Source organism: Protopterus annectens, chromosome 3.part1 (assembly GCF_019279795.1).
Source record: "Protopterus annectens isolate FY-2018-M chromosome 3.part1, PAN1.0, whole genome shotgun sequence".
Taxonomy (NCBI): domain Eukaryota; kingdom Metazoa; phylum Chordata; order Ceratodontiformes; family Protopteridae; genus Protopterus; species Protopterus annectens.
Window position 1 is genome coordinate 1,868,619,896 of NC_056732.1, and position 27,052 is coordinate 1,868,646,947.

General features: G+C 38.3%; 1 protein-coding gene across 1 annotated transcript in view; it reads right to left on the reverse strand.

Annotated features, from left to right (window-relative positions):
- LOC122797941 (zinc finger protein 665-like) overlaps positions 1 to 27,052 on the reverse strand; it is a 450,270-nt gene that overhangs the window by 4,819 nt on the left and 418,399 nt on the right. The window contains exon 4 of the mRNA XM_044066461.1: positions 24,733 to 25,915. Coding sequence (XP_043922396.1) covers positions 24,733 to 25,915 — 1,183 coding nt within the window. The remainder of the gene's footprint in view (positions 1 to 24,732; positions 25,916 to 27,052) is intronic.

The following is a 27,052-nucleotide window of genomic DNA, read 5'->3' on the forward strand; positions in this document are numbered from 1 at the left end:
ATCAGCCTATGCCTCACAGCAGGGTTGTAATAGTAAGGAAAATAATGCATTCAGACAGCAGTTGTAGGACCTACTAGACAAAGCCGGACAACATGAACAGGTGTTGATAATGGACGACTTGAATGCACATATCGAGACTGACAGAACAGGATATGAGGACTGCCTGGTTCCACATGGATAGGACAACAGTAATAAAGAAGGAGAAGCCATTCTAGACTTCTGACTGGCAAATGGTTTGATAGGAGCCTACACATGGTTCAGAAAGACAGACAGTCACAAGATCACATACAAGAGTAGCCAATATGCAACTCAGGTAGACTTCCTTCTAGTAAGGGAAAGGAAGTGGGGTAGAATCCATGATTGCAAAGTCATCCCCAGTGAAACAGTCAGCCCACAGCATAAACCATTAGTTGCCACAATCAGCTGCAAGCAGTGGTCAGAGAAGGCTAAAAGGTCAACAGAGACCAGGCTGAAGACCTGGAAGTTAACTGGAGAGAAAGTACAGCAGTTCAAGGAATTACACAGGGCTCTAGCACCCCAAGAAGAGGAGGAAATAGGTTGAGTTGAAGAAGAGTGGCGATGCCTAAAAACAGCATGTGTTAGGACTACAGAAAAGAAATGTGGCCAAGCCAGGTATGGAAATAAGGTACATAAGGAAAGCTGGTGGTGGAATGCAGAAGTCCAGAAAGCCATCAAAAGAAAGGAGTGCAGGAAGAAATGGGAGATAGAAAAGACTGGCCAGGCTAGGAAGGAATACTGGTTGGCTAACAAAAAAGCTAAGAAATAAGTTGCAATAGCAAAGAATAGGGCATTGAAGGCACTCTACCAACTTCTGGAAAGTGACTCAGTAAGGGGCACAAAGAAACTATATTAAGTTGAAAGGCAAGAAAGAAAGATAAAGAAGACAGTCAGACACCCTTCATAAGGGATGCCAACAACCTGCTCACCAGTCCACAGGACATCAAAGGCAGATGGAAGGAGTATTTCATGCAGCTCCAGGAAATCTTCTTGGGCTAGGCTTATATAGGCTCCAGGGCTGTTAGCCTAGTACACACCTATGAACCCCCCCCCCCCACAGAAGCTGTACTGCCCCAGAAACAGCCTACAATGAAAGAGGAAGAGGAGCCCAGCTTAGAATAAGTAAGAACAGCACTAAGGAAGATGAAGTCAGGGAAAGCAGCAGGCTCAGATGAGGTCACAGCTGATATGATAAAGATGCTGGGTGAGATAGGGAAGAAATGGCTCCCGAGGGTACTAATAGCAGTGTGGAGAGAAAGGAGGATCCCAGATGACTGGAGAATAGGTATACTCATGCCAGTGTACAAGACCAAAGGGGACATCCACAACTGTGGGCAGTACAAAGGCATCAAACTCCTACCACACTGCATAAATATTCTGGAGAGGGTGATTGATAAATGGAGACGCAGAGTAGCAGAATGTAAGATGGGAGATGAACAGTTCAGATTCAGATCAGGGTGCAGTACAATTGACCCAATGTTTACATTGAGAGAGATACTTAAGAAACTAGAGATGAGGAGAGAGTCTAACTGGGTATTCTCAGAGAAAGCATAAGACAAGGTCCAAAGAAAGCTGATCTGGGCAGTACTGTGGTTGTTTGAAGTCCTAGACACATTGGTAGAATTATTGCAGGCTATGTACAAGGACCCAGTGACAAGTACGAACAGTGTTTGGCTGCACAGAGGGGTTACCAGTGGGAGTGGGTGTACACCAGGGTTCAGCTCTGAGCTCACTGCTGTTCATACTGGTGATGGACTACATTAGCAAACAGGTTGCAGGGGACAGATCAACAAAGCTGCTGTATGCAGACGATGTGGCAGTATAGGCAGACTCTGAGTTAGAATTTTTAGAACTTAGCTAGCATTTTTAAAACTTCCTGGTCCCTTCCAGTCCTTTTCTGCCATAGGCTGCTGGCTTCATGCGCTGCTCAATATTGCTGCATTACCCCAGCTGTCTCCCACCGTTCTGCATAAAACCCAGGCTTCCAGCCCTTGAAAGAACCACCTAAAGAAATCATGCAGTGCTTTCTATCCATTCAGTCTCCCCCAAAAACTAGAATTACAATGTGTATGTAACCCTCTGTGTTAAATACTATATCTCTTTCTACTGATTTTTAAATTGTGTTAAATATTATATTCCTTTCTACTGATTTTTACTGTTGCACCTTAAATTCAGCGTGCGCTCGCTAGCAGCCTACTACTGCCATTAGTCTCCCTTTTACTCCCCAAGCTCCTTCCCACTCCCTTATGTGCTCCTGCCTTATCCTGCGGTCTCTCATAGTTTAGTCACTAGGTGACAGTATATACTCATTCTCAGCTCCTATATTTTAAGTTATTTCAGTCATTATATTTTACGTTAATTATAATAGTGTAAGTCAATACACATTAAGTTAACAGTTCAGTCACTGTACAGCTACCCTGTGAGTAGTTCCTTACCCCAGTGAATTCTCTGCTTATCACTACTTTATATACATAGTGACCCAGTGCCTTACCCATGTGCCTCCTTACCTTTGAGCTTGCTCCCTACTTCACTGATTGTTTTTTGCTGGCTAGTTTCTTCCTTCTCCTTGGCTTTGCCCCGTTTGCTCTGTGGGCTCATTCCTCTCCCCTACCCTGCCCTCAATTCCCACTCACCCCCGCTACCTCTACACTTATAGTAACAAAACCACACTCACTCAATCACAACCCAATAGACTCATCCCATCCTCCACCCATACTAATTTAGTTCCACCCTTCCCTTTCCTGATTAATTCCACCCCTTCATCTATCCTCATCATCTATCATATACAAAACAGCCCATTCCTCTGCCCACTCAACTCAACATTCTTACCCAGCTCCTACTCTAAATAACCACTATGCTTACTAAACCTACTTCCTTCATTACTCAAAACACTTCTTCTCCTCACCTTCACCTTATCTTATCTAAATTATCTCACCAGTCCTCCCAGTACTAATCACGCTCCACCTTTTCACACAACCAGTTCACTCCTCATACAACACATACATTACTCAACCTTCATATCCTCCCATCTCTACTTCTTCAATAACTGTCTCCTTTTCCCCTACAAACTGATCCCTACCTACAAATACTCTACTCCCATCCCAATTAACCCTACTCCCATAAAGCACATGACCCCCAATCCAAACACTAAGCAGTCTAAATACCTCTTTTTCCATATTCACCTAGCTATTACCATCCGTCTCTCTGGTGACATACACCATAAACCCAGTCCCTCTCCTCACAATGCAAATCCCCCTACTCTTACCCCCCTCAATGGGAAAATCCCTTTTTTTCACAACACTGAAAGTATATGTAACAAAATACCCAACCTCCATGCATGGCTTCTCCATAATCAGCCAGATATCCTGCCCATCTCAGAAACATGGCTAAAACACCACATAAAAGACTCTGAAATAATACCCCCCAACTATAGTATCATTGGAAAAGACAGAATCAATAAAAATGTGGTGGAGTCGCTCTCCTCTACTCATTCTCCCTCTCAGTTACTCCCTACACTAAACCTGCTCCCCAATTTGCTAATGCTGAATTACTTCTGTCCCTTCTTCATATAGACACAAACATATATGTATAGCCACTCTCTACATCCCTCCTGGAGACAATGTCCACATTCTTGAGGATATCCTCTCTCCTGGTTCTCCACCAACATAACAATGAGACTATAATCCTGGGGGACATGAATATTAACTGGACCACCATTCAATCTCCTACAAACTCCTTAACTGTAAACCTTTGCAACTTCTCCAGCTAAAAAGACTCCACAACTAGACCTTCCAGTGACTTATTCTCTGGTAGCATCCTTAACTGGATTCTGGTTTCTCACCCCCACTACATCTCTCATAGTGGTACCCTCCCTGACTCTCTCAGTGACCACTTTTGCTCATCGCCTTCCCTTCTCCTTACAATTATCACACCCCTATATCTCCACACACTCCCTAAAAACTTTAACCCCATCATCATTTCAAACTCACTAAAACATATAAATTGGAGCCCTCTAAAAACCCTCCCTTTGGAAAATGCTGTTACCTACTTCAATACAACATTCTTAGACCTTTTAAACACCTTCGCCCCAACCATAACAAAAAGAATTAAAAGTAACACAGTCCCCTGGTTAACCAAAAATACCTTGGCTGTCCTGTGTCTCTTGACATGCCTGGCAACACTACCAGAAAAATAAAACTCCTATATTCCTTAATGAATACAAGCTACCTTGCAACAAAGTTAAAAAACATATTACATCAGACCGCAAATCTTATCTCTCCATACTCCAGAATAACCACAAGACAAACCCTAAAAAATTATAGTATGGTATTACCTCCCTCCTTAACCCAAGTAGAACAGAAAACCCCTGCCCTGATCCAAATGCCTCTGGCCTGGACCTAGCCACCCAATTTAACTCTTTCTTCATTAACTCCATAACCAAACTACATCATCCTTCAGAAATAATGCTACATCCTCATCTCTACCTTCACCCATCTCTTCCTCCTCAATCACTTCCACCTCCCAATCTCCTCCCTTCTCCATCAGACTCATCCCTATATCTACCATAAAAAACTCCTACTGAACTTGAAACCATGTTCCAATGCCCCTAATAACATTCCTTCCTACTTTCTTAATATAGCTGCTGAAGCCACCACCTTCTCCATCTGCATTCTAAGAAATCAGTCAATCCAAGAAGACTATGGGCCCCAACTTTGGAAAAAGGCCTTCATTATTTCCCTTCACATGGGCAGCAACAACAATAACATACCTAATTTTTGGCCTATTGCCATCTTATCCAAATCTCTAAACTCCTCGAAAAATACATCCACCTACAACTTTTACCCCATCTCATAAATAACCACCTGTTAACCCCTACACAACATGGATTCACACCTGGCCACAGCATTACCTCCTCCCTCCTCTCCTTCCTTGAAACAGTTAAAGCCCGTGACTCAGTCTGCACTGTGTCTACCCTCCTCCTAGACCTTTCTAAGGCCTTCAATACGATCTCTCACAACCTTCTCTTAACTAAACTCTCTAATCTAATTCTATCCCTCTCCTCTATCAAGTGGTTTACCAGTTACCTCTCTATCCGACAACACGCAGTCAAATGGAAAAAAGCCACCTCCTCATTCCTTAATACTCCCACTGGTGTGTGCCCCAGGGCTCCATATTAGGTCCTCTACTGTTCAATGTTTTCATAAATTACTTTCACTGTACCATCCCTAATGCAAAACTCATCCAATATGCAGATGATTCAACAATCATCTGTTCTGCCACTTTTACCTCTGCTCTTGGAAAATTAACCCAAGATGCCTTTTCTTCCACTGAACAATGGATGTTAGATAATCACCTAACACTCAATGCTTCAAAAACTAAACTTATATTTAGCCCTTCTAAAACTACCACCATAGATAAAGACTCATTCTCCATCACTAGTCATAACAATACAGCTCTTGAAATAGTATCAGATGCAAAACTACTAGGTGTCCTCATTGATGATCAGCTTAAGTTTGACATCCACCTATAAACAAACATCAAGAAAACCCACCAGAAACTTGGTATGCTCTACCACCACATTTGCTACCTTACTCTCTCAACCAAGTTTGTTCTCTCTACCACATACCTCGTCACACCTCTCCTATATGGTTCTCCACTTCTTACTAACTTACAATCTTCTCTCAAGACAAAACTCTCTTCCTGTTGCAATAAAATTTCCAAGTTTGCCATAGGCCACAGATCCTCCACCCACCACTGTACTGCCCATTTACAAAATAAACTGGCTAGAGTTGCCCAATATTTTACCTACATTCAACTCACTCATGCTCACAAACTCATCTTTAAAACCTCCCTCTGTCCCCCTCCCTTGCTTCCACCTTCAAAATGCACCTACCTGATAGAATGCTAAGATCCAGTAACCAAAATCTGACTGAATTACACAAGCCTGCTCACTCAGCAGGCAAACATCTGCTATCCTTCTCCTTAACACACCTTTGGAGCTCCCTGCCACCTCTAATCCATACCACCAACAGCCACTCTACCTTCAAAGCCTTACTTCACTCATATCTAATATCCCTCTGGGAATATTCCTGCCCACACCCCACATAACTCCCTTAGCAACTCACCCTTGTTCTCTTTTCTTGCTTCCCCTACATCTCCCTTTCCCACTTTACACTAAATTATCTACATCCTCATCTCCTTCTTTTACTCTCTTCTTCTCCTACTTTTCCCTCTCTGCTCACTCCTCCCCTGTCTTACTTCCCTATTAAAACTCTCATAGGTTATATATGTATTTCTTCCCTCTACTATTATATCTCTGCAGTAGCAACAAATATATTTGTAAATATTCACTAATGGCTTTTTATAATTTTATAATCTCCCTTTTGCAGTTTACTAAACTGTACTTTTAAATACCAAGTTTTTATTTGTACTTCTGTATTACTATATTACTAATAATCTGTTTACTATGTTCATTATCTTTATGGAATTTTTCTCCCCAAGACTCCTTTGAAAATGGGCTCTTCTTGGCCCAATGGACCATCCTGGCAAACAAACTGCAAATAAATAAATAAATAGAACTTCAGCAAAGGATAAAAGAATGGAATGCAAATCTGAAAGCACGTGGGGTGAAACTAAACACAGATAAGATAGTTGTAGTGGCAGCAAATTGGGGAAATCAGAAGAAGCTGAAAAAAGAGATAGAAGGAAAAATAGTGGAACAGGTAAACAGCTTCAAGTATCTGGGAGGGGTAGTTGAGGAGAAGGGTAGTCTGAATGAAGAGGTCAAAGCTAGAATCAGAGGGGCTGCAGCCATCTGGCATAGAGTATCAGGTGTAGTCTATGACAGAAGAATTCCAAAGAAGCTGAAAGGTAAGGTGTACAAGACAGTGGTGTGACCAGTACTATTGTATTGTACAGAAACCTGGGCAGTAAAGGCAGAACAGTTGAAGCTAGAGGTGATGGAATTGAAGTGCCTGAGAAAGGAGGTAGGATGCACACTGTGGGACAGGCAAAGAAATGAGGGCATAAGAGCAGAAGCCAAAGTAGCTCCAATTGCAGAAAAGATTAAGTTGAACAGATAGTTTGGGCACACGTGTAGAAAAGCAGAAGACAATCTGGTGAGGAAGATTTGGGACAGACATGAAGTAGGTAAGAGGAAGCAAGTATGTCCAGCAAAGAGGTGGATGGATTGTGTGAAAGAAGATCTGCGACAGTCAGGCATGAGTGTTGAAGAAGGCAGGACTGTAGCACTGAATCGAGAGTTCGTGGTAGTTAACATGATACCCCGACCCCATGTAGAAAAAATGGAGCAAAGGGGGCTGATGATGATTATGATTGAATGGTGTTTCACTGAAATGGAATCAGGATTTCTGAATTAAAGAAGTGCAAATTGGTTAGTGAAAGTAGAAGGTGTTCATGGGTATTCTTATCTTGCAGCTTTTCTCCCCGGGCATCCACTGAAAATGGACATATATCCATTCCGACTATCCCGGTCAACAAATGTAAAATAAAATAAATAAAAAATACATTTTATGGAGTCACAACTGGTGCTGTCTTCTTTTGCAGTTCTTTAGAGATCTAAATTTGAAGAATAATTCTTTGCCTATTTTGTATCTTTTCTTTGTGTATGTCTTATATTTTGTAGCCACTGCAGAGATTTTTTGCTGAAACAGTGCACCATAAGTTTAGGTACATTTTTATACCATGCTATGCTTTTAAGTACATTTTACTTATATTCCACTAACAGTGATACTAACAAATTACGTTCCTGTATTCCTCCAGTAATGATACCTTGGTCTTGTCATTAATCATCACTTCAATGGAGGTACTCTGTTACTTTCTTTCCTTTATTTTACATCTTCCTGGTAATATCACATATGCTATTAGCTTAGCCACACAATAAAGTATTCTCTGCTGATGGGTCCAATTACTGTACTTGTTTGAATAATCTAACAGTATCGAACTTTCTGCAGTACTGTTTACTCATAAATACTATTATATCTATTCATTTATTTTAAATTCAACTCAAGTCTTCTCTTATATTATTTTCATCTTGCCTAAGATTTTCTTTTGCTTTTTCCTAGTCTTTGCCACTCTGCACGACCAAATATTTTGTTTCCAACTGACTTTTCAGGTACAGATTCTGAAACTTTCATTAGTAAAAGGTCTTTTTTTTTTTTTTTACTTATAATAAGCTGTTCTAATTTTTCTGCCACTTCTTGAGCATGTTGCCATTTTAAAGAACCACCTTCGTCATTGCCAACTTCCTTTAGTTCACTGTCAATTATTGCGCATTTAATTCTTTAATGAGTCATCATACTGAGGCACTGTTCACTGGGATTCCAAATTAAATGCTTCACTTCTTGGTCTAATACTTCAGGTTTACTTTTTTCTGGAATACTAAACTGTTTATATTATATTGCACTCCACTTATGAGTTATTATTCCTTTTTTTTAATATATTAACCAGGTCTGGGTCTCTTTGTCTGCATACATCTACAAATAGCCATGAAGCTGTGCATAACAATTGACAGCCTTCTTTTCAGCATCTGTACTACACCACATTAAATCCCTCTTTTTTTATTAGATACTTCCCTTTTGGGATTAATATTTATTTGATTTCTCTCTTTCACTGCAGCTTTCGCTATCCTGATCGGTGTTTCTTTTTGCACTTAATATTTTGTTTTAATTTATTCAGTTAAGGATAATACTACACCACATTAAATCCCTCTTTTTTTATTAGATACTTCCCTTTTGGGATTAATATTTATTTGATTTCTCTCTTTCACTGCAGCTTTCGCTATCCTGATCGGTGTTTCTTTTTGCACCTAATATTTTGTTTTAATTTATTCAGTTAAGGATAATAAGTTTTTACTTTTTTCAGACGGAACAATGTTTCTGTGTTCTACTTTTTTCTGTTCTTGTGATACAATCTCTTTTTCAGGATGCTAGTTTTACTACACAAAACAGTAACACCTGCCTCCTTTCTTACCATAGGGTGACAACCTACTGTTTTGGTCTCTTGTCTGGCTACTCACATTTTTACTTTTTGTAGCTTACCGTTTTTTTTTTTTTTTCGTAGTGGAGGCCATGACAAGATTTCTATTGTTGTCAGAAGATTTTACATTAGTTATACTACAATTTGTGTCCCTAGTGCCTACACCAGGGTTGGGAATGTTTTATTTTTACTTTGAGACAAGTACTTTCAGCTTCCTTTTCTAGAGTATTTTTTGATAACATGTACAGCAGTTTATGTGTAATTATTTTTCTTGGTGAGATTTAGTAAACAGTCCACCTCATGAAGACACCCACCAAAGCTTGAAAATGAATTAAATACAAATGGCACAGATTCAGTCTGTCCATCCTGACTCTTCAGTTTAATTTTTCAAAATCTTTCCAGTTTCTAGTACCATGATGGGAATGGATCCCATTCCTCAGTCAATGTAAGATTAAAGTTCATAAAATTACTGTTGTTTCAATCTTTGATGTTAGTCAAAGGTGCTCTTCTCAGCACCCACAATGACCCTAAAAGTGACTCCTTTTCTAATTCATATGGCGTTACATGTATCGGTCACATATCTAAATATAACTGGATTTTTTTAGGACACCTATTGCTCCTACTACTATTGAAACTGTTTTGGAATCCTTATTCCACACTGCCCTTGTTTCTGTCTGCAAATCCTAGTACTTTATAACTGTGTGTCTCTCTGTACATAAGATCTGCATTAGCTTTTTGTACATAAGCTGTTGATTAACATGTGTTTGGCTTCAGAATTTTTCTATATATTCCTCTTTAATTGTGGGTTTTTCATGTTTTTCTTTTCTTCTGTTTATATTTGTTTTTACATTTTTTCTTCTGTTTTGTAGTACTTGTTTGAAGTAAAGATCACAACCTGACACCGCCATAGGAGCAAAAAAAAACTGAAACATTTCTCCAAAGCAAATTATAGACTTCTAAGATACATTAAAAAGTTTCACAGCCCCTACAAACACAGCCAGCAATGGTTCCGATGCAGAAGAGTACACAAATGCCCTTTATAGACAATTAAATGTACAGACTCAGCTGTACCGAACCAGACTAAAACCAGGTCCTACCCCAAAAAAACAAGCTGGTGGACTGTAAGTATAAGTAACTTATGTAACAAAAGAAAGAAACGGATATGTAAGAACAAGAGTAAACTTATTCAACAGAGGGAGAATATCCTCCACAGTGTGAACAAGCAAATTAGATATTTTGTACAGTCCTCTAGGGCTATTTATAAGACTAAATTAGCATCACTAGCTAAAACCAACCCTAAGGCATTCTTTAGCTATGTCTGAAACCTAAGAGGGAATACCCAGCTGTGTGCCTAACATACAGCAGATGGTACCACTCACACTGAACCTGAGGAAATTGCCAACCTGCTAGCTGACTGATTTGGCAATAACTTTAACCCCTGTTATCACCAGCCATACCCCCAAAGCATTCCTGACACCAATCCTCTACTAAGTATCTCCAAATAACATGTCATTCAAATGTTCCCCAAGACCATAAGCATGGCCTCTATGGGACAACATCCCATGTTGCTTACTAAATAATCTAAAACAAGACCTAGTGGAACTGCTTGGCAGTGTTTTTAACCATAGCCTGAACACTGGCTTTGTTACGACAGAGTGGAGAACAGCAACAGTAGCCCTCTTGCACAAAGGGGATCCATCAATCAATTCATAAGCCTAACCAGCATTACCTGCAAGGCCATGGAAAGAGTCATCATGGACTTTATCAACAAGGATACAGGCAACTGTCAAACTCTTGACCCAACCCAATCTGATTTTGTCAAGGGTAGATCTTGCTTATTAAACCTGGTGGACTTCTCTGGGAATGTCACCAAAGCCCTGGATGAGGACAAAGCAATACTTACCCCCTATCTTGATTTAGCTAAGGCTTTTGATACAATCCCTCACTCAGGGATCATTGAGAAACTATTCCCACATGGGATTAACCCATATGTCACCAGATGAGTACCCACCTGGCTCACAAACCGATTGCACAATATGAAAGTTGGGGAGTCCACCTCTACCAGTAGACCAGTTACCAGTGGGGTACCACAATCATCTGTGCTGGGTCCTCTGCTATTTGGAAGCTGTTTCTCTGAGGTCAAGGTGAAAGTAGATGGCCTGTGGCTTACCAAGTTTGCAGATGACTGTAACTGGGTGCAATCACTTGGTCCCCCAATGACGTAAACATATTACAGAAGGGGCTGATACAGACAAATGACTGGTGCCAAAGTCACGGACTAAAACTAAATGCAAAAAAAAAAAAAAATCATTACCCCTTTGGCAAAAAAGTAGCCCACATTAATTATGACATAGGTAGCACCCTTCCAAGCTCAAACTCAAGTTTTGCAAGACTTGGGAACACAGGTTGACTACAATCTAAACTTCAACTACCATATGTTCATAGTGGTAAGGAAAGCCTTCTGCATCTCATAAAAAAGGGCATCATGTCCAAAACCAAGGAAGTTATAACTCCACAGTACTTGATCCTTATCAGACCACAAACTGAGGACAATGCTCCTTTCTGTATCTCACCAGAGACTTGCAGCAACTGAATAGACCACAGAGGTTTCTAAACAAAATACTCCAAGGCCTTCAAAATGTTGAGAGGTGACCAGTGCCTGGCCTACAGAGCAGTCTCTGACTCTGCCTCTGCTCTAATGGAAATGCTGCACATCTCCAAATCAAATGGGACCAGAGTCGATCATTCCAGATATCTCAACATAGCTTGTGACATTAATAAAACATGTTGGACAGACAGACATACCTCCCAGAGACTGCCACTTCTCTGGAATAAGCTCCCACTTCACATGAAGCAGAGCTCCTCAATGACCCTATTTAACTGCAACCTTGACAACTGGATAGGTGACCTTAAATTTACTCCAAGGGTGGCACATACGTCCCTTAACAGGGATAGTTGGTGATGATCATAGAACAGCTTTGCTAACGACATCTAGCTATGGTCAGTTAGTTTTTTTTTTTTTTTTTTTACATGGGTAGGCTTGTAAAGGCCCACACAGCCGGCCTTAGGCATACGCCAACTAGGCGGCCGCCTAGGGCACCGCTGTAGCAGGGACACTTTTCCAGTGTTTATTTGGTGTAGGTAGACCAGGATGGGGGCAGCAAATGGTGTGGTAGAGGGTGCCGTGGAGCCCTTTTGCCTAGGGCACCAGTTGACCTAAGACCGCTCGCCTAGTCTGGTCTGTTAAATAAACAACTTAAAGGATTGCAGGCAAAGTAAACCTGTAATAATGACAAATAAATACCTCGGAATATTCTTCTTTGGATTCTTACATCCTGGATAGTAAATTGTCCTTCTGCATAGTTCGTGCAAAGTTATCTGCCACCTTTTTCATAGTGACGAGAAAATAATTTATCAATGTATAATGGATCTTTTACATCTGTAAGAATTCTGTAATCCAGGAGTGTGGAATGCTGTCATTTTTTTATATAATACTTTATTGCCATACTGATATTCCTGACCTTTTTTACAGGTCTCAGCTTGAGCTTGTTTTAGTATTACTGGAACCTAAAAATGGTACTCTGTTATAGCTGGCCTTAGGCATAGGCCAACTAGGCAGCTGCCTAGGGTGCCACTATAGCAGGGGCATTTTTCCAGTACTTATTTGGTGTAGGTAGACCAGGTTGGGGGCACAGAATGGTGTGATAGGGGGCGCCATGGAGCCTTTTTGCCTAGGGCACCAGATGACCTAAGGCTGCTCCTGTACTCTGTGAATATATTAGTAGTGAAAGTAGCCCTTAGTTCTGCATAATTCTGTTTTATTTTCCTTTTGTTCTATTGCCATGATTTCATTTGTACCTAAATGACTGAAGACTATGAATTCTCCATTTTGTTTTAATTTCCCTGTACTTTAGGATTTCTAATACCATGGCATGATGTTAACTCTCTTGTAACTCAGCATAATAACAATGCTAACATCTGGGTTACGGTGAATTTTGGCAAGTGTACATACTCTGCTGTGTTGTTAAATTTCTCTTGCATGTGAAATCCTTGTCACATATCGCACACTTATAGGGTATCTACCTTTTTTAAAAGTCTAGGATTTCTAACAGTGTGACAAGAATGGATCCCATTCCTGAATCAGTGTATGATTAAACTTCAGGAAATTAGTACTGCTTCATTATTTTATGTACATGCCAGCAGTGCTCTTCTTAGAACCATAATGCACACAGAACTGCTCAGTTTCTGCAGTTCATGTGGAGTTAGAGCTATATCAGTAGCATATTAAAGTATACTTATATTTTTCATTTTAATAGATGCTCCTCATTCCCATGCTACTATATTTATCTGGGTACTTTTATTCCGTATTGCTCTAGTTATTATCTTAATATACATACATATGTCTTTGTTGATTAGGAAAGTCTGACTGGGCAAAGGCTATTTTTAGTGAAGAATCGGGGAAAATAACTCCATCACATTACAGTAACAAGTGAATTTCAGACAGCTCTTAGAAAAACAACTATTACATTTCTCAGAAAAAAACAAACAATTACAAGACAGGCATATACTGTATTTTCTTCAAAATGTGTAAGCCTGTACAGTTCCGTTAGATCTAAATTCTTGTAAGAAGTGGATTTATAATGTAGAAGGGAAAGCATTGTAATAAAGATGTTTAGTGTTCTGACATTTTAATACAGAAAGGTTTGTAAGGAGTTAAAGACATACAATAAAGAAAATAGTTCAGAAGTCATAAAACTTTCTAGAAGGGGAGATATTAGCACTGTGTAGGAGGATAATGGAAGCAACCTGAGTGAGAGAGCATGGCATAAGATTAGCCATATCTACAGGGCCTATTCCAAACTGGTGTATCTGAAAGGTTTATAGCTTATATACATAGGGAATGCATGAGGTAGAGTGAAGGATGAGGCAGTCAGAAAAACATAAAGATGAGTAGTAGTTTTTAGGAAGGGTGTACTGATTCAGGTGCAGGAGTGAGAGTTGTTAGGATGTATTGATTAAACAAAACAATGTAAGAAACTTCTCTGTGTGGAAGAGTTTCAATCCATATAGATCTAGTTAATCACTGTACATTAATCAGATCAGATAATGGTAGTAGAAGTAACAAACTTAAACTTGTCCTAAGTAAAAATACATAAATAAATAAAAAGTATGTAATTTGAAATATTATACAGAATTACTAAGTATTCAAAAGTAATCCAAACAGGGTAAATAGTCTGCTTCCAGTCGAAAATCCTTTAAGTACACAAACAAGCAATCCTAGTAAAACAAAAATAGAGTAATAGTTTACTCACAAGATTTCTAACTATATATATATACTTTTTATCAGGCAAGGGAGCAGTTTATTGTGCTGTAAAACAGTGTTATTGGTATACATGTTAAATTCACATCCCTTCCCCCATCAGTGTGACATTCAAGCTGGTCAATCAAAATCATTATTGTTACTTGTAAAACAGGAAATTCTTAGGCCTTGTCCTTCTATAACATTCCTATGAATGTGGGGGGATGCATACTATCCCTATAAAGGAGGTTATTTCATTTACACTCCTTCTGATAAATACTGGTCAAAATCCCATCCATACATCTAGTGATCTTAACATCTAGGAAGTCAATAGTCTCTTTTGATCATGTACCCATAAACCTTAGACAGTGTGTAGTAGTATTATTCAGATATGTAATGCAATAAACGAATTGTTGCTCAGTACCCTTCCATATCAAAAAATATAATGACAAACCTCCTATAGAAGGGTACAAACCAAACTAGGGAATAATCAGCCATGATTTAAGTAGTCTTCCAGTGGGCCATAACCAAGTTGGCTTACGAGTTTGCACAGGGTATACCCAGGGTCACCGCTTGACTCTGCAAATAACATTGCCCATCATATAGAAAACCACGATGAAGGGATTGATTTCATTAGACATTTTTTATCTGCTGTCTAATGTGACTACAGTTGCTATTACTTTATATTGTACATTATTAGATCTGATTTTAACTAATAATGTTTTTCTATAACCTCCTTTATAGGGATAGTATGCATCCCCCTCACATTCATAGGAATGTTATAAGAAAGACAAGGCCTAAGAATTTCCCATTTGACTAGTAATAATGATTTTGTGATGGCACTGGGCAGACTTCATTCCAGTTTAGTGCAGAGAGGTTACAAACCTAAAGAATGCTCTGTTAATAGACTTAAAGAAAGAGCTGATCATAGAGGAAAGGGAAGATCTTTCTTTAGGAATAAGGTTTCAGACATAGACACAACTATAATAACTGAACTTATGAATGCATCACATAATAAATATAGAGTGGTTATTCCCTATACAAGGAATAATTTGAATGTGAAAATATTATCAATAAGAATTGGCAAATTTTAACTGATGAACAAATGAGGGGAATAGTAGGAGAAACCCCAAGCTTCTCCTACAAGAACAATAAATCCCTTAAGAGGCTGTTATGTTATCAAACTGATAGAAATTGTAATCAATTGCCTCAACGAAAAGGAACCTACCCTTGTAGGAGATATAATTTTTGCTCATACATAGGAGATGGACATACATTTGTTCATCCAACCACAGCTAAGGAATATGTTTTTCACTTCTATGCTGATTGTAGGAGTAAAGATTTAATTGTGTTAGATGTCCAGCTTTATATATTGGAAAGATGAATTGTAGTCTATGAGAATGTATTCGTGAAGACATATATGCAATTAATAAGGAAGACAACACTAATGTTATAGACAGACATGTACTGAATGAAGGGACTACTCATAGGTTTAGGTTCATGGTGTTAGAACTTACCCATAGGAGTCCCCATCTGGGTAACATAAAAATCTTTACTGAAAGAGTAGGAACAAAATGGATCATTAGGCTAAAGGCGGATAGACACTATGGCCTGGCCTTAATTACAGGGTATCTTTTTAGATAGACCCCTTAACAAGTAAGATCCTTCACACAGAACTAAGTTTATACACTTATCTTTATTTCTTAACTGTTTTTTACATTATATTTGTTTCTGTTTGATGTGATTGTGTTTTATAATGTTCACCATTATGCATATTATAATGCTGATTATTATTTTGTATTAGGTTTTATTGTGGCTGCAATGATTTTTCTTTAAGGCTGGATCAGATGATATGACAGAAGAGATTTCATTGGATGTTTTAAACAGTTAATTAGGTATTTAGAGAGTGTGTTTTGAAGCTGTTGAATGTAATCTGATGAAGTGTCCTTTTCTGACGTGAAAGTGCTTATTCTTATTAAAGTTATTTATTTTATTACACCCACGTTGCCGTGTTTGTGTTTGCACTTGTTGCTTTTGGACTAGAATTGATTTTCTTGTGCAACACTTAATTCTTGGGGCTTTTCTTTTGTTATCTGCTATTTTATTGCATCTATATTTTTTCCCATTGGTAACTGTTGATCCCATGTGATATAAACTTCAATCTTTACAGTGCTTTGTGGCTTATGTTTCCAATGCTTCTTAGCTACTTCTATACTGTACTATTTGCACAGTCTCCAGCGCAACAGTCTTCCCACACTTTTATTATATAGGCCCTCTGCCACGAGTGTATCACACACCCACCAAAAAGATATGCAATTCCATTTCTGTTCCTCCCACATGTTCAGTGGACTCTGTAAAACAACATGTATGTAGTATTTATTAGCCTTTTCTCTTTTGGCTTCAATTCATTTCTCCTAAATCATTCCTGTATCAAATCTTGGTCAACTTGAGGCTGTTCCAGATGTCTGTATTTGCCACTATATTTGTGAAATTTCCTTTTTTTTTCTCCCTTATCTAGGGATTATTTTCCTTGTAATTTTTTTCTTTTGTTTATTGGCACATTTAGTTATTGTCTGATTTTTGACTACTTCTGGTCTGATTTCCATTCTGGCTTGACACCAAAATACTTTAGCTAAATGAAGCAAAGATGTCATTCTAGACTTCTTTTCCTAACATTTTAAAGCCCTCACTATGTTTGGATCTGAAGAAGTCAGGAGATAAGCATGCATTCCCACAACTGCAAAATTATATATATATATATATATATATATATATATATATATATATATATATATATATATATATATATATGTGTGTGTGTGTATCTCTCTCTCTCTCTCTCTATATATATATATATATATATATATATATATATATATATATATATTGAGGAGGCCTACACCCCCTTCAGAGTGACCAATGTACAGTCTGGGTATACACTGATTTTTATATATCATTTGATAAGCATGAAACATTTTTGTTTTTTTTGTTATTTTTTCCAATCTTTCTGGGGCTAATCAATCACTCCAAAACTGTAAGTTGGAAGATAGCTTGGACTTTACTCCTAGTGTCAGGGCAGTTTTCAATATTAGTTTCAGTCTTCCTTACTAAGCTTTATTCTCATTTGTTCATGTTTTATTGCTGACCCGCCTGCTGCTCAAGTTCCTTTGCATCATATTCCTGTCCAAGGTTAATATATTGTCACTGCTGCAGCTTTCCTTTTTTTAAATGTCACATTTGCACATTTATCAAGACCAATGTCATTCTTATATAATCTGAGAAAGCTTTACTTCATTGTAGTTGTGTTTCAGCTCATTTGTTGAACTAATCCAGCTTAAGTCATCCACATAAAATAGACAAGTCTTTTAAACAAGGTTGGTTTCTGGTAGTCAAACTGTAATCATACCCTAAAACTGTTAAGTAAATATCTTAATGGGTTAATGACAAGGCAAACAGTTGTGGTGGCAAAGAATCACCATGGAATATCCCCCTTTGAATTTTTATCCCTGGGATAATAAGTTGTCATTAGTCATGGCTCAAAGTGATTTGTTACTGTACTGTAGCTGATTAGTGTAGGGTATATTTTACAAATGTGTAAGCATTCCTTTAACCATAAATAGGGGAAGCTATAATTTTTTTTTGTAATCTATGCATTCCATACTTTCCCCTTTTTCCAGCTCTTTGTTATGGCTTTATCTAGCAAGAAATGATTAATTGGTCCATACAGTTTTCTTTTTTGACATTTTTTTTCTAAATGACTATAAAGTCTGTCTGCATCATTTCCACTATTTAATATGCACATTGTCAGAAGGCATGTTATTGGTCTATAATTCTCAGGATGGGTTGCAGGTTCACTCTTAAGGTTTTTCCTGTAGTTAAAAGGTTAACGTCCAGGATGCACATACAAGTAATTCTTACTCAAGGCTAAATATTTGTGCAAAAATGTTATTACCTTTAGGCAGATGTTAGGTACTGCTTCTCAGCCTGAGGGTTTACAGTTAGGAATTTTTCTTAATTTTTGTCTCAATGTCTTTGGCTGTTACTTCATTTTACTTCACATCTTTTACCTTAGAGCACCTCTCTGCCTATTACTCCACTCTAATTCACATGTTTTACATTACAGCACCTCTCTGGCTGTTACCTCAGTCTAATTCACATCTCTTACATTAGAGCACCTCTCTGGCTATTCAGTCCACTCATACCTTTTACATTACAGTACCTTTCTGTTTCTTTTAATTTTTCTATCCATTCAGCATCTTTGTTAAGTTCAACACGATCTTCATAAAAATTTCTTCAAAGGGTGTCCATTTCTTCTTTCTTGATGGTGTTTCTATTCCTTTTGCTTTGTTTCCTAGTTTTCTATAAAACCTTTTTGTGTCACCAATGAATTTATTGTGTGCGTTGCCTTTATATTTATCTGCATACCTTCTAAATGTTTCTGCTTGTGCTCATATATTTTATTAGTGGAAATAATATATGATAAATTCTAGTTTGTTTTGATACTTTGTATTGCTTTTACCACGTGTCTTTCTAAGGGTTTTTGTTGATCTCTTCCCATTTCTGCATTCTTCTAACAATGATACTTCTTGTTTCAGTTGCTTTATAGTCTGCTCTATCCACAGGTTTCCATGGTGACAATCTATTTAGTCCCTTCCTTCCTTTCCTTTGTTACTCTACATTGCTGCAGTAACACTTTATCTGTTACTAGTTTAGCTGTACAATAGTACAGACTATTTATTTATATCATGAGTTTCCCTTGCTGTAGTTCATCCGTTTTACTAGTTTTCAGACATTTTGGGTCTTTAATCTAGTTCAGTCTCATATCATAATATATCCTTCCATCCCTATTAGATTAAGCAGGTCTTTATATCACTTTGGTCTGGACTTAGAACAGCTTCTTTGCTATTTCCTGTGAGTTTTCCAAAGAAGATTCCAGATTACCATCCTGTGCCATAGCCTCTTCAGATACACCTTGCTCCATCTGATACTCCTCCATAAGGGGACTCGTTGGCCCATCATGCTGTAACATTACCTGTGTCAGAGTTGCACTGTATCCCACTCTTTCCCTTGCTGTGCAGCTTGAACTGGACTTTTACATAGGTGTCCTACAGAAGACTTCAGAGCATCACCATTTGGTAATTCTTCTCCCAATCCCCATGCTGCTCCTTAATCAGATAACCCATTGTTTCATCATGTTACGGCACTACCTGTGTTGAAGTCTCCACACTAAACCCTTCACTTCACAATAGTTTGTTACTTCACTTTCTATTTGTTTAATGTTTACCTTACTAATCCTGTTTTTTACATCCCCCCTGTGATATTATTTTTTGTTTTGTGAAACTTTCCATTTCCAGATGCCTTCGTCTGCATTTCTGTTCAAATATCTTTGGAGCTCATTTTTGTACTGATTAGTTTGATTTTCTCCTTTGCATAAATATTGCAATGTACCAGACACATTTTTCTTTCCCGTGTTTTTTTATACCCTTCCCTTTTTTTAATTTCTCCAAGTCTTTTGGGTGTCTAATAGTAATAGGATGGTGGGAATAGACCCCATTCGTAAGTCAAAGTGTGATTAAAGTTCATGAAATTAGTGTTGTTTCAATCTTTGTCAGTCAGAAGTGCTCTTCGCAATACCCACAATGTGCCCAGTATTGACTCCCTCTGCAATTCGTATGGAAGTTACATGTACTGGTACCATACCCAAGTATGATTGTAAATAATTTTTTATAAGACCCATTGCTCCTACTACTACTGGAACTGTCTGGGTATCTTTCTTCCACATTACCCTCGTTTCTGCCTGCAAATCATGGTACTTTATGACTTTGTGTCTCTCTGTACATAAGAAACTACAGTAACCTGGTGAAGCAATTTCATTGCTCACTGCTACATTTGTCTTCTTTTCATGGACTAATATATCTGGTGTTCTTGCATCTATCTTTCAAACTCTTGGTATTTAATGATCCCATGTGATATAAACTTCATAACTTTCTGTGATGTTTTGTGGCTCATGTTTCTAGTGCTATTCAGCTACTTCAATATTATGTTTGCACAGTCATCAGTGCAACAGTCTTGCCACATTACTATGCCTTTCAGTATACAGTACTTCTGCCATCAGTATATCACAGCCAGCAATAAGGTGTGCAATTGTTTCCAATTCTGTTTTACAAAATCTACATTTGTCTGTTTCTCCCAAATGTTCAATGGACTTTGTAAACCAATTGTGCCACCAATATTAAGTTTTCATATTTTGGTTTAAATTCACCTCTCCTTTACCATTTCTTCATCTGATCCTGCTCAACATAAGTTTGTTCCAAAAGTTTCCTATACTTGCAACTATATTTATGCATTTTCCACATTTCTTGCCTTATCTTATCCTTCAACTTATATTCTTTCTTTTGTCTTTGGCACATTCAGTTGCCACCTGATTTTTATCTACTTCTGATTTCATTTAAATTCCCGCTTGATGCCAATATGCTTCAGCTAAACTAAGCAGGGAAGTTATCTTAGATTTGCTCTCCTCACATTTCAGAATTTCACTACATTTGGGTCTTGTGAGGTCAGAAGATATATATGCAGTCCCAGTATCCCAGATCAATACATGTAATCAATTTCGAAGGGCCCATACCTAGAACGGGGAATATATAGTCTTGGTATGCAATGATTTGTATAAATCATCTGATGAGCATGAAGCAAACTTCTTGTTTTCCTGTCCAAACTATAAAACACCTTTTGGGGCCAGTCAATCACTCCAAAACTGTAGGTTAGCACATGAAGAGCAAATTGGTTTATAGCTTTGACTTTTTTCCTAGATGTCAGTGCTGTTTTTAGTATTAATTTAAACCTCCTAAAATATTCTTTACTGAGTTTTATTCACATTTGTTTATATTTTATTGTTGATCCTTCATCAGTTCCCAAATATTTATACACTCCTGCTTGCTCAAGTTTTTTTATATGACATGCACCACTGTAGATGCTTTGATGCACCATCAGACTTATTTCTTATAAAATCTTTGCCACTTGGTGCATGTACAATACTGACTGTGGATACTTTAGTGCACTGCCAGGCTTCTCTTATCTGTAAAGCTCTTGTCATATGTGACACATTTATAAGGTATATACTGTATTATGTATAAACTGATGACTTATTCGACTTTTCAGTATAAAACCTTTGTCACACAATCTGACCATTTATAGGGTTTTTAACCACCATGGATGTACATATAAGATGTCATTTGACTCCTTTGCGCAAAACTCTTGCCACGCACTGTGCATTTATAGGGTTTTTGCCCACCATGGATATACATATGTCTTGTCATTTGACTGCTTCGTGTAAAACTCCTGTCTCACACTGGGCATTTACAGGGTTTTTGCCCACCATGGATATGCATATGTGTTGACATTTGACTCCTTTGTGTAAAATTCTTGTCACACACTGCATTTACAGGGTTTTTGCAGTTTTTAATTTCTCCAAATCATCTGGGTTTCTACTACCATGACGGGAATGGACCCCCTTCCTAAGTCAAAGTATGATTAAAGTTCATTAAATTAGTATTGTTTCAATCTTTGATATTAGCCAGTAGTGCTCTTCGCAGCACCCGCAATGTGCCCAGTAATGCCGACTCCTGCAATTCTAAAGGTGTTACATGAATTGGTAACATATCTAAATACAATTGTAAATTCTTTTTTATAAGACCAGCTGCTCCTACTACTATTGGAACTAAGTATCTTTCTTCCACATGGCTCTCGTTTCTGCCTGCAGCTCAAGATATTTTATGACTTTGCGTCGTGTGGTGATTTCAATTATCATTGTTACTTTGTCTTCTTTTCTTGGACCACTATATCAGATTTTCAGCATCTATCTTTTGAACTGTCAGTATTGGGTGGTCCCATGTGATATAAACTTTCATCACTTTCTATGATTCTATGATCCTGATTCTTTGGGGCTCGTGTTTTCAGTGTTTTTCAGCCACTTTGATACCATGTTTATACAATCTCCAGTGTAACTGTCTCGCCACATTATTATGCCTTTCAGTATACAGTCCCTCTGCCATTAGTGCGGCGCAACCAACAATGTGTGTGTGACTGTTTCCAATTCAGTTTTACAAAACCTACATATGTCTGTTTCTCCCACATGTTCGATGTACTTTGCAAACCAGTGTGTATTTAACCCACTATCTTGGGCTGCCAACATTAACCTTTCATTTCTCGATGTAAATTTGCCTCTCCTTAACCATTCCTGCATTTGTTCTTGATCAACATCAGGCTCTTCCAGAAGTTTTCTTTACTTGCAAATATATTTATGTCTTTGTTCCACATTTCTTGCCTTCTCATCTGCTCCTTCACCTTATATTCTTTCTTTTGTTTTTTAGCACATTCAGTTGCTGCCTGGTTTTTATCCACTTCTGGTTTGATTTCCATTCCTGCTTGATGTCGATATGCTTCTGCTAAATTAAGCAGAGATATCATCTTAGATTTATTCTCCTCATGTTTCAAAACTTGCACTACATTTGGATCTTGTGAGGTCAGTAGATATGTGTGGGTCAGTAGATATGTGTGGAGTCCCATGATTGCAGATCTATACATGTAATCAGTTTCATGGAAGCCCATCCCTCCTTCAGAACGAGGAATATATATAATCTTGGTATACACTGATTTTTACAAATCGTTTGATGAGCATGAAACATCCTTCTTTTTTTTTTTAACGTCCAATCTATCCAGCAACTTTTTGGGGCCAGTCAATCACTCCAAAACTATAAGTTAGGACAGGAAGAACAAATTGATTTATGGCTTGGATCTTGTTCCTAGATGTAAATGCTGTTTTCAGGATTAATTTAAACCTTCTAAAATATTCTTTACTGAGTTTTATTCACATTTGTTTATATTTTATTATTGATCGTTCATCATTTCCCAAATATTTATACAATCGCGCTTGCTCAAGTTCTTTTATATGACATATACCACTGTAGATGCTTTGATGCACTATCAGGCTTATTTCTTATAAAACCTTTGCCACACTTGGTGCATGTATACTACTGACTGTGGATACTTTGATGCACTGCCAGGCTTCTTTTATCTGTAAAACTTTTGTCATATGTGGCACATTTATAGGGTGCCTGCTCATTATGTATATACTGATGACTTATCATTCGACTTTTCAGTATAAAACCTTTGTCACACACTGAGCATTTATAGGGTTTTTCCCCACCATGGATATACATATGTGTTGTCATACGATTTCTCCGTGCAAAACTCTTTTCACACACTGTGCATTTATAGGGTTTTTGCCCACTATGGCTATACATATGTCTTGTCATTTGACTGCTTTGTGTAAAACTTCTGTCACAAACTGGGCATTTATAGGGTTTCTTATGGATATGCATGTGTGTTGACATATGACTCTTTTGTGCAAAACTCTTGTCACACACTGTGCATTTATAGGGTTTTTGCCCACCATGGATATACATATGTCTTGTCACGTGACTCATCTGTGTAAAACTCTTGTCACACACTGTGCATTTATAGGGTTTTTGCCCACCATGGATATACATATGTCTTGTCACGTGACTCCTCTGTGTAAAACTCTTGTCACACACTGGGCATTTATAGGGTTTTTGCCCACCATGGATATACATATGTGTTGTCATGTGAATCCTCCGTGTAAAACTCTTGTTACACACTGTGCATTTATAGGGTTTTTGCCCACCATGGATATACATGTGTGTTGACATCTGACTCCTTTGTATAAAACTCTTGTCACACACTGTGCATTTATAGCGTTTTTGCCCACCATGGATATACATATGTCTTGTCATTTGACTCCTTTGTGTAAAACCCTTGTCGCACACTGTGCATTTATAGGGTTTTGCCCACCATGGGTATATATATGTCTTGTCATTTGACTCCACTGTATAAAACTCTTGTCACACACTGTGCATTTATAGGGTTTTTGCCCACCATGGTTATACATATGTCCTGTCATTTGACACCTTTGTGTAAAACTCTTGTCACACACTGTACATTTATAGGGTTTTTGCCCACCATGGATATACATATGTCTTTCCATGTCATTCCTCTGTGTAAAACTCTTGTCACACACTGTGCATTTATAGGGTTTTTGCCCACCATGGATATACATATGTGTTATCATGCGAGTCCTCCGTGTAAAACTCTTGTCACACACTGTGCATTTATAGGGTTTTTGCCCACCATGGCTATACATATGTGCTGTCATCTGATTCCTCTCTGTAAAACTTATGTCACACACTGTGCATTCATAGGGTTTTTGCCCACCATGGCTATAGATATGTGTTGACATTTGATTCCTTTGTGTAAAACTCTTGTCACACACTGGGCATTTATATGGAGTCTGTCCAGTATGGACCCTCTGATGTGCTACCATGCTACTTTTGTATCCAAACCTCTTGTCACACATGGTGCATTGATATGGTTTCTGCCCACTGTGGAGGCTCTGGTGACGCAGCATGGTGATTTTGTCACTAAAACCCGTATCACACATGGTGCATTTATAGGGTTTTTCACCAGTGTGTTTGCTCTGATGGCTTACTGCAGTCCTTTTGTAGTAAAAATCCTCATCACACTCTGGGCATTTGTATGGTTTCTTCCCACTGTGGATTCTCTGGTGAGTCACCAAGTGACTCTTCTGCACAAAGCTTTTGCCACAGATTGTGCATGGATATGGTTTCTGCTCCATGTGAGTACTTTGATGACATATCATGTTGCTTTGTTTACTAAAGCTCTTGTTACACATACCACATTTATATGGCTTTTGCCCTCTGTGAATTCCCTGGTGATTTAACATAATGACTTTGTATCTAAAACTTTCATCACATGTAGTACATTTATAGGGTTGCTCCCTTTGTTTAATTTCTTCAAGGTATTTAGGTTTTTTCATATCTTGAGAGATCAAACTCTGAATATTGTGATGTTTTACCATGCTAGCCTTTTCTGTAAAACTCTTGCCACGTTTGACACATTTATATGTTTTCTGTCTATTTCCGATAGTCCGAAGCACTGCCAAATCATTAGGGATCGAGTCCTTGTGGTATGTGGAATATTTGTATAGTTTTTTCTTGTGCAGAAACTGATGTTTTTTCATATTACACTTCTCTGCAAAACTTTTGTCACACACTTTGCATTTAAAAGGCTGATGCCCAGTAGGCACAACCTTGCTTACTCCTCCATATTGTTGGTCAGTAAAACCCTTGTCATTTGTGGCACATTTATGCAGTTTATTTCCGTTGAACACTTGCTCATTTGGTGCCAAGATCTTCTGCTTTTTCCATCTGTGCCTTACTTGATCAGTTAAGTTGTTACTACAAAATGTTACATTGTTGCTGTGATTAAGCCAACGGCATGGTATTTCCCCTGCTTCAGTTTGCAGATGCATTTCTTGTTCAGTTGTTTTGATAAACCTCTCATTACTTTCCTTACGGTTATCAGTTCTGGTTTCAGACTGCACTGTATCATCTTGTCTCGAGACTGACATCTTATCTGGAAGAATTGTGTCACATTCAGAATCCTGGTATTTTCCATGAGTTGATTGCAGATCCTGGGTCTCAGGGAAATTTCCACTCCCGATGACTTAAAAGGAAAAAAAAAAGCTTGATTACAATGAGCCACAGTAGTGAAGACTTGTCTTGTTTAAAGATTCACAGTCTGAACTGTATATTACTAGACCGACAGACATTTTTAATTTAATACTATAATAAATAATAAACCATTGCCAAGAATTTCAAATAAGTGCTATCTTGTGCCTGATGTCATTAAACATCTCTGAATTCTCTGCAAAATGCACAATAGGTTCCTATGTCTATACTAGTCTGATAGTCACCAGGGCCTTTACAAGCCTAGAAGTGCAACCCAACCTAATTGAGTCCCTGTGCATCATAGGTGGTTATTAGGAGGGGGTATGTTAGGAAGTTTTTAGAGGTTATATGGGCAGATATGTTAATATGGGCATTATTGACTGCCACTGTCTATCAGAGACATGGGGGCCAGCCCGGGGTGAATTTCTAATTTCCTATCCATTGATCAAGCTTATGCTTAAGTAGGGTTAAGGATGGACACTGAATAGGAATAAATTCCTCACAGCCACCACAGTTTCACATATGGGTGTCACGATCCAGCTAGCAAAATGCCAAGCCACTAAGGTGGAGGCTAGGATTGCAAGCATATGATATGACAGTGCAGCACTGTAGTGGGGTTAGCAATGCCAGCACAGATTGGCACTCAAGACAGGGAATGGGAACAAATTCCTCGTAGCCACTACAGTTTCACATACGAGTGTCACGTGCCAGCCAGAAAAATGCCAAGTTACTAAGGTGGAGCCTAGGGTTGCAAGCATATATGACAGTGCAGCACTGCAGTGGGGTTTAGCAATGCCAGTGCAGATGGGCTGTCAAGACAGGGAACTGGGTAAGGTATTCCCAGATAGTCAACCCTCTTAAGCAACTTTTCTCAAGGGTCACTTGAAAAACGAACTTGAGTTTTCGGGGGGAGGGGAGAAATGCAACACTGCCAGCCTAGCTATCTGGAATTTTGTAAATAATTCTACGTTTATACAGAACTGAATGTTATGTACTGAACTTCAAGAATACAACCACAGCATACCCAGCTGGAACACAGAAGATTAACTTACAAAACTTTAAGAAAATAAGTTGAAATTAAGTGCTTTACAATGTGCTATAAAAGTTAGTTACACTGCAGCAAGGAGACAGG